Source organism: Kryptolebias marmoratus, linkage group LG22 (assembly GCF_001649575.2).
Source record: "Kryptolebias marmoratus isolate JLee-2015 linkage group LG22, ASM164957v2, whole genome shotgun sequence".
NCBI lineage: Eukaryota > Metazoa > Chordata > Actinopteri > Cyprinodontiformes > Rivulidae > Kryptolebias > Kryptolebias marmoratus.
In genome coordinates, this window is record NC_051451.1 from 28,927,884 (window position 1) to 28,937,511 (window position 9,628).

Sequence of the window (9,628 nt, forward strand, 5' to 3'; positions counted from 1 at the left end):
AGCGCTAATAACGTCCAGTATTGATGCTCGTCTTCTGCAGTAAAGTTAGACTCAGGCACTAGTCTCCTTGTTAAGCAGCCTTGTTATTAAAAGAAAAACACTTACCGATTAAATGTAACGCCGTCCGGACATTTTCCGTGAAGATTTGTGCAGAAAAATGCAGCATAAAAACAAGGCATTCCTGTATTGCTGAGCGCAAAAGCGGAGCTGTATTACTATCGTAAGATGGCGGCGTTTTTAGCTCATCCAAAGTCACGTGATGTCATGTCTATCCATATAAGTCATTGGTCTATGGACAAAGATTTTTGCGCCCTGGGGCAGATATACGTCACCAATCAGACAACTTAGAAGAACGAAACAACTTTACTTATCATTAACTAAAAAAAAATTATCTTACACAACTAAAAATATATATACATATATTTTGAAATATTTTTAATGTACTATTTAATTTTTATTTTTTTTTTACGTCTTATTAAAGGTATTGTGAGTGGTGGGGCGGCGCCCTAGCGCCCTCTATTGGCCAACCGCCACTGTTAAAATTCAACGGTTGGTTGGGGATGAGTCTCAGCTACTACCACACCAAACTGTAGCTCAACATCTGTAAAACTGTTTTGGTTGCAGCTGATATAATCCACAAGGAGTCGAGCTGAGTGTGGTGAGGACCAACAATGAGCCACTGACAATAAAGGCTGGGCTGATGAGGAAGAGGAAGCAGGTGAGTGATTAGGACAGGTGCAGGTGGGAGGGGCAGCCTGACAAGGAAGATTCCTCAGGTGCAGATGACTGAGGGCAGGTGAATAATGACACAGGGAGCACAACTACAGGAACAGGACCATAAAACACAAATGACTCCCAAAAGAAGTAAAACAGCACAAAACCTGCCTTAAATGTTTAATTTTAAGTTTAAATAGTTTTATTTTTATCAGACTGAAGCTTGTTTGTAGTCATTTGTGTCAAAGCAGTAAAATCTTTGGATTGTTGCTGTTTTGTTCTTTTTCTTCTGAAAGTTTCCAAACTTCTGTCTGCAGACAGACACACACACTAAGGGACAAAATCTCAAGCATGTCCTCTGCTGTGTGTGTTCACGTGCACGTGTGCGTGCGTGTGTGCTTGCAGACCGCTGCCTGCATATCTCAGGCCTCTGCGTAACATCCAGGAAGTCCCAGGAACAACAGAGTTGTACATTGTGTAAACAGGCCGAGGCCGAGTTGTGTTTACTTTATTAATTCTGTTCTCAGCAGATAAGCTGCTTTCATGGCCGGAGCGTGTGCAGTCCTCAACGAGGAGAAACTGATTATTTACAGCCTCAAAAGTTTACACAATTCATTCAAACAGCTATCTGCATCAGGTAAGATATTAACTGTCTGAATGCATCACACTTTATTGTTTTCCTGTTTATAGCTTCTTCTGTACGGAAGCTATAAGCAGAAGACGGTGCTACAACTTTTGGTTTTGGTGATTTTTATATTTTCAGAATGTTCACCTTTTTTTTTAATTCCTCACAAAAATACACTTAAATCTCTTCAGTTCCTTCAAACACCATTTCTCTTTAAAATCTGCTTCTACTTCTGTCTTCTAACGCTACTTTTAACTTTTAGTTACTGTTTTGCTACTTTTAGCTACAGTCTTCCTAATTTCAGCTTGTTCTATTTTTAACAGCTTAGTTTTAGCTTCTTCAGCAGTTCACACAGCATTTTTACAGGAAATCTAATTTCTTTCCTAATCTTCTGACAGACCTTCACTGTGAAGACAGAAAGTCAAATATAGGAACAAGCCCTCAGACCTTTTCTTCTAAGGTTAAAATCTGCTGCGGCCCTTTAGCTCTGAGGCTCAGAGGGATGCTGCTGCTCACATCAGTTCATCCCAAAAACAGGAGCGCTGATTTTCCTTCCTCCTCTGCAGGACTGCTGGGACATTTCTGTGAAATCTAACTAAAGATCGTCCTGGCTGCCTGCCAGAGACATTTGACTAAAGAGTAATCATTATAAGAGAAGAGCTGGAAAAATAGCTTCAGTGCACCAATCAAATCCATCAGAGAGGCTGATGTGAACTGTTACAAACCTCTAAAACCTCTGACCTTACAGTTTACCAAAATAACATTTAATATATTTGAATCCAGAGTCATGAACGAGTCTCCAGCAGCCTCAGCCCAGTGACAAATTATCTTAAAGCAGCAGAACAACAGAAGTAAAACTCCACTGACACAACCGTCATGTCTTTAATTATTCTGATGTTTCGCTGGAAGAGAAAAAAGACAACACGCCTCGTCTCTGACCTCCTCTGCTCGCTCAGATTTATGACTTTTTAAGTAACGTGGATTTACCCAGCAGCACAGTATTTATCCTGACCTAATATTTTTTACATGATGAGTGAGCTTTGACACATTCTTGGTTTCCTACCTCCCCCTCCACTGTAGCCGTAAACTCTGGATCACTGAAGCATTATTTACGAAAGCAAATAATTCACTTCTTTTCCTCTTAAATGTGCCTCATGCACCATGAACACTTAGTTTCAGGAAGGTCCTCTGCAGGTCAGAGCCACAAACAGTCTGTCAGCACCTCTGACAACAGGGACCGGCACTAACAGCTGATAATGGTTTAGTCCATGTCTGTGTGTGTGATTCTGTTAGCAAAATATCTCATGAAATACATTTACAACTGATTAACTTTAAGCAATCGAATTTGAAATGGCTGCCACAGCCAACTGACATTGAAAAAAACAAACAAACAGATGTTTAGTAAGTTTTTCAGAAACTGAGGTAAATGTGGATGTGTTGGTAGAGCCGGTGAGACTGTGCCGAACTGTCAAAGTTTGACAAAAACAGCTGCAACTCCATCACTCCTCATCATCAGATGATCTGAGTGGAAAACTTTGGCATGAAAGGTGGCGGGCGATATGCATTACTTCAAGGAATGCTAGGCCTTTAATTACCTTTCTATCGCAGAGATAAAACCGCTCACCTGAACTCCTTTTACTTCTTTTTTAAAAGCAGAAAGGGTTCATTAAACACACAGAGCACCACAGAAGAAGATATTGGCATGACTCTAAGGTGCGACAGCTGATCGGGGTCATTTTGCTTCCGTCTCTGCAGATTAACAGCCAGCTCTCGGTGTCGACTTGTGTCGTATCTATTAATACGTTTTACACTCTGAAAGTCCTGATCCGCCGAGCACCCAATGAGATAATGCACAGGAGGGGTGCATGATGAAATATTCATGGATAAGTACTCAGAACTCTGAAGAGGGAAGAACACAAACAGAACCTCAGCAGACACAAAAAGCCCCCGAGGAATCAGAGCGAGCGAGTTTAACACAGAGGAGCACAGACACGAATACAGAGGATTTTACTCGTGGAAATACAAAAACCAGGACGACCTGACAAATATGTGTTCAAGATTATCTAAACAGATCAATAACAACCTGTTCTCCCCTCCATCATGGGTAAATGTTAACACTAACTGGCTACCTCCACAGCTACAGAACATTATAACAAATCTGTTTTTGTCTGAATGTTGAGTCAGAATTAAACAGATTTTTATCCGTTTGTGCAATTTTGTTCATTTATGTCCAATTAGAAACCTATAAATTTCATAGTACAGAACATTTATTTTAAAACTCATGTATTGAATATATTTGTCTGTTTTGACTCAATGACTTTGAAGAGGAACACGACTTTTATTATTAATTCATTAGTTCCCAAATTCCATCCACGTTTTCTGCTTTGTGGAAATCATCGGGCGTTACAACAGCTAGATCCCGTTAGATCCCCATCTAACATCATCCTGTCACCCACTCCATGGGGCGGGGGTTCAGAGGTCTGGGACTTGGTCTGACGAGTCTCTGCAGCGACTCGTGTCCCAGTCGGAGCTGTAGAGATGTGGAGCAGCTGATACTGAACGAGCAGATAGAGCTGCGAAGTCCAGGCAGCAAAAGAGCCACGAGGGAGAGAACAGAGTGACGGGAAGGATGGAGAGTGTTGGATGAATTATCACCCGTTAGCTCCGGCTTTGGCTGAGGGAGACGATCAGACAAACTGAGTGGAAATCAGATGTTTAACAGAACAAAAAGTGTTTCACTTCCACTCTGATGCTGATGTTAAGGTGCAGAAACACCGGAGCTCACTGTCTCAGCTGTTGTTCTTCACATACATACACATGTGTGTGAATAAAATCATGATAAAACGGATTTTACTGTAAATAAACTTCAGTCATCAGGCCCACCCCCAGGTGTGAATAGTGGGCGCTGTGCTGTGCTGCACGCAGAATAACTGCAAACACTTCATTTCCATCTCTCTTATTTATGCTAAAGTTCTTTCATTATTCATTGCGATTTTTTTCTTTGGCACAAGCAGGGAGTTCCAATTTTACAAGCGTTTGTTCCTCATAAACATTTTATAAATGCAATAATAGGAAGCCAAGGAACACGTCTCAATCCGAGGGCTTTGGATTTGGGTTGGCGCTCTCGGAAGTGACACATCTGTGCTGAAACTGTCATTCAGGAAGGAGCTCAGGGAGCGAGGGGAGATCAGGTTCAAGTGACGAGAGACATGCTTCCCGTCATGTATGTGTTTATTTACACAGAACATCTAAACAAAGGAGAGAGAGTCCAGCCACAAACTCGAGCCATCTGACAAAGGTCAGCTTTCCGAACACAGGAAAACTACTTCCTGTCCCGCCAGAACTGATGTTCAGAGCTGGTTCCAACAGTCTGATCAGAACCTTTTATTCTGCAAGAGAGATGTTTAAAACCACATCCAGGTAGCCTTTTAGTTTGTAGCTAGCTTTTTGTTACTTTGAGTTTCCAGTTTTTAGCTTCTGTCCAGCCTTTCAGTATTTTTAACTCGCACCTTTTGCTCTTTTTGTTTTATAGCTGGCGTTCTGCTTCTTTTAGCTTTAACAGTTCAGTTTCAGCTTCTTCAGTAGATTCCATTCAGTGCTCAGCATTCATTCTGTATTTTCACAGAAAATGTAATTTCTCTGGTTTATTCATGAAGCCCACTTATTAAAAATCACCTCCAGGCTTTAAAAACACAAACGGTTCCATTCTGACAAACGCTGAGAGTAAAACAAAGCCTTTAACCGTCTGATGCAGAGAGGAAGAAAACAGCCAAAGCAAACAGCACTCCAAACAAATTGCTGTATGCAAAGTGCTGCCATTAATCAGCTGAGCTCGTGCTTGTTGTTGCACATTTAGCATTTGTTGTTTGTGTTTTTTCCTCCGAAGGCATGAAGTTTCCAATAAAGACGCAGTTTGTTTCTCTGTGTCTGGATGACTGCTGAAGGTTTGTGTGAAAATTCCCAACCTTTTCACCGACTGAAGACTGATTTCATCTACAGTAGAGTCACATTTAAATACTAAAGCAGCTTTCTCAAAGTTATTGATGATGAGCAAGATTTACGTCTGTTTGAATAGCTTTGAATATCATGCAAATAAAACTGTGAAGGAGAACAGGGAGAAAGGGAAACACATCATCTGTGGTTCTGAGCGGGGGCTCTGAGGCAACAAAACATTCAGACATCCTTAAAAACACGTTCTTTTATAGGTGAATTCTCCCCAAAGTTACAACATCCATCGCTGAAGAATTTCATTTTTATTGTTTCCCAGTTTTGACATTAAAGTCTCAATGTTGATGAAGAAGTCCAAATTTTATTGCCAGAATAAAAATGGAAAGTTTGCCTCCAGAATCTGTTTCTAATCAGCTGAATCTTATAATCACATGACATTAATGTTCTTCAGGAAAGCAGGTACTGCAGCCTGGACCACCAGGAGTTATTAGGAGTCAACACTCAGCGTTTGAGTTAGAGACTCTTATTGTGAAGGACTGAAAGCAGTTCTGTAAATTCTGCTGCCATGGCAACAAGCTGCAACTCAAACACTGAATTTTATTTTGTTGTTAACTCAGGAAAAATGAACCTAGAAGCCTCAGGTAGAGTAAGAACAATACCACACCTGATTTCACCTGATTTCACCTGATTTCATCTGATTTCACCTGATTTCACCTGATTTCATCTGATTTCACCTGATTTCACCTGATTTCACTTCCTCCTGTTTAGCTTTAAAAAACAACCTTGTTTCTCATCATCATTTCTGACCAATATTTCCTCTCTTTTCTTAACATTTCAGCTTTCAGAACTAAAATAAAAATCGATGTTCTGCTACTGAAAGTCAGAGCTCGTTCTTAATTAGATTTCTGTTGCTGAACTCTTTTAAGGAGCTTTTCTGACATTTTTCCCAAAAACGTACATTTTTATCGTTTTCCTGCTGCTTGCAGAGAAATACTTTGGGTTGATGACAGTAATTCTTCATCAAAGCTGCTGATTAATTTTTGTTGCTCCAATAATTAATGAACCAATCAATCTCTAACTGTCTGCAGTGGGACTAAATCACACCTATAATTACTCTGAATAAGAAATAAATCTATTTTATGTTGGGAAAAGTGGTGAAACTGGATCATAACAAGTCTCAGTCCTGAACAGAGTCTGAGGACGACAAGTTAAAAACTAAAAGGTGAAAAATGAATTACATTAACATCCAGAAGTGATGAAAACATTCCTCAGATGTGTCTGCATTTATTTCTTTGTTTCCTGGCCTTGTGAAATAAATGGTGAGAGATAAATGAAGAAAAATAACTGAAGGTCATCCTGGATGTTTTACTGTAATTTTCTTCTTTTACAGTCAAAGGTTTTTATCTCTGGACTGTTTATGAGTCTCAGTCTTCTTTGGTTTGTTTGTGAAATAAAATGATCACATACTTCTGTTTTCTTTACATCCTACTCTGAATTCCTTCTGTCTGGGTTTAAATAAAGTTATTTCATCAAACAGAAACATGAACCTAACCAGATTTTACCTCCTTTAAACAGCAGCTTCATGCAAACAGTTATTTAAATGTTTACACTGCTGCCACCTGTTGCTGCTGCTGCTGATATTTATGCTTGGAAATACCCCCCAAATTCCCTGTTTTAACTATTAAATGTCAAAGAACAGCCACTAGTTTGCAAAGATCAACTAATGAGAGACTCCAAACATCTGGGGGCCCTCAGGTTCCTCTGAACATGTTACAATATATGAGCCCAAAGTTCCTTTTACTGCAGACATCTCCGTCCTGTCTCAGTTCAGTTTCTGTCATTTTAGAGCTCTAGAACTAAATTCTGACTCCAGTCTGTCAGAAAACGTCCGAGGCAAATATCCAGGTCAAAAAACCTGTAGATGATAAATAATAATGATCAAAATCTGATTATTTACGTTTCTAAAACGTACTGCAGCACTTTAAGTCACAAACGTGGAACAGCTGCTGAGTTTTGCATGACCAGCAGATCTTCAGGCCGTTAGCTGATTAAAGGAGTCACTAACGAGTCACTAACGAGTTTCCAACAGTCGCAGCTCAGTCAGACCTGACCGTAGTTAAAAACTGCAGTTAGTCAAAGAAGTATCTACAACAGGTAAGATACTGTTTACAACGTTCACTCAGAACCCTACTTTAAAAATGTCTGAACTGTCCCTTTAACAAGACAGATCTCCTAACTGGAATTTCAGGAAGTACAGGTGGGATCTACCTGAAGAATTCCAATAAACTTCATTTTTTTATAAAAACCTGACATCAAATAATTGGCTTAGTTTCCATCATTAGTCGGCTCTAGTTGTTGTTATTGTTGTTGTTGTTGTTGTTTAGTTTCCGCCCCTGCAGAACCCCGCGGCTCGTGCTGCTGGACACATGGACCGGACTTAGACGGGTCTACTTACAGGGACACGGTCCTGTTGGGGAGGAACCTGGGCGGCAGGGTGTCCATCAGGTCCACATCCTCACACAGGACCCGGACCCGGACCCGGACCGGCTGCCTGCTCAGGTCCTTGGACCTCTCAGCCGAACAGTGGCAGCAATCCACGATCAGGTCCGGACAGGTTCTGCTGCTCAGACCGAACCCCCACAGCAGCACCGTCACGCACACGAGCACGCGCGCTCTCATCGTGGCTGTTAAAACCCGGCTCAGGTCCCGTCATCCCTGGTTCGGAGGCAGCTCGGAACCATCTCACATTAGAGTCTGATCCAGCCGGACAGAATCACTTTTTCACCGGGAGATTCTGGAAGTCCACACCGGGAGAGAAGCTCCTGGTTCCGGGTGGAAGCCACTGCATCCTCCGGTCCATGTTGCTGCTGCGGAACCTCATCCGAACTAAGTTTCTGTTCGGAAACTTTCTGCTGCTCCTCCAGCCAACCAGAGACCGGCTGGATCAGCCAATCAGAACCCGCTCCTGACGGTCTCTGTCTCCGGACCGAGATCAGGCTCCGCTGCTCCGCTGCGCTCCGAGCGCGCGCCCTGGACTGGGAAGAAGTCCCTCCCCACTGAAAACCAGTCCAACCTGGACTCCAGGAACCTGCAGGAAGTCCCTCTGAGAACCAGTCCAGCCTGGACTCCAGGAACCTGCAGGAAGTCCCTCTGAGAACCAGTCCAGCCTGGGCTAAAGGGACCCGCAGGGACTTTTTGAGGGATCCGGAGAACCAGTCCGGGTCCAGCTGGACTCCAGGGTCCCTCAGACCCACCTGATGATTCATATTTGACCTGCAGGAGAAGTCAAACCATCCAAGTGTTCCTGTTGGTCTCTGTGGAACCCTGAATATGTCCAACTCCAACTCTTAGTCTTTAGTTACTCTGAAGAGGAGCTGTTGTTACCCGCCGAAGCCAAAGAGTGATAATGTTTTGTCTGTTAGCAAAATATTTCATGAACCACTGGAAGGATTTTAATGCAGCTCTCAGAAAGTCATGATTGGATGAACAACTGGGAGTCAGTCCAATTCCAGATGGCCGCCGCAGCCAATTATCCTCATTCACCACGAAGTAGCTACAATCCTGTCAGTTTTACAGATACGGAGCTAAAGTTTGGTGGTAGTAGCTGAGAGTCATACTCTGACATCCTGTGATATCACCTCCGATCTTTATTTTCAAGGTTTGACCCAAACGGCTCCAAATCCATCGTTTCTCATAGATGAAAAAACAAAAAAATTAAAACTTTTCACTCAGAACACTTTGTTTTCTCAAGTTAACCTAAATAAAATACATTTCTGGCCTCTCCTGCCTTCCCTGTGTGAGAAATCTGCAGTTTTATTTCCTTTCAGTTTTACCTCTTCCTCTTGTAGCTTCAGTGTTGGTGAGGATGATGATGATGAGGATGAGGAGGATGAGGAGGATGAGGAGGATGCACCGTCCTGCATGGTTTGATTAGCTGCACTGGGTCGCTGTGAACATCATTAGGTGTTTTTAAAAGTAAAGGGCATGCTTTTAAAGCTGACATTCATTTGAATGGCTGTGTAATAAAAGGGAGAAAGGGCTGGCAGAGGACCAGGTGGACACGGAGACACAATGTTGGATTCATGATTAATGACTTTTCTCTTCATACAGATAAAAACACTTTCATTGTCTTTATGTCCTGCTTTGCCAGAGAGCAGAGAACACCTTGAAACTATGTTTGAGCAGAGAATAAGCTTTTTTCATCACTCATTGTGCCTGCTTAGTTATTTCTGAGGTGATATATGTTATAAAACATTTAAAAATGACCCATCTATCACATCTGATGAAGAGGTTTGCCCTCCAAAGCCAGACCAGCTGGTTAGTTGTGTCCTCCTGGGTCAG

The 9,628-nt window shown here is 42.0% G+C and overlaps 1 protein-coding gene across 1 annotated transcript in view; it reads right to left on the reverse strand.

Annotated features, from left to right (window-relative positions):
- Nucleotides 1–8,283, reverse strand: part of LOC108246565 (adhesion G protein-coupled receptor A3) — a 160,467-nt gene extending 152,184 nt beyond the window's left edge. Inside the window, exon 1 of the mRNA XM_017434185.2 lies at nucleotides 7,743–8,283. Coding sequence (XP_017289674.1) covers nucleotides 7,743–7,966 — 224 coding nt within the window. The 5' untranslated portion in view covers nucleotides 7,967–8,283. The remainder of the gene's footprint in view (nucleotides 1–7,742) is intronic.
- Nucleotides 8,284–9,628: the final 1,345 nt, after the last annotated feature.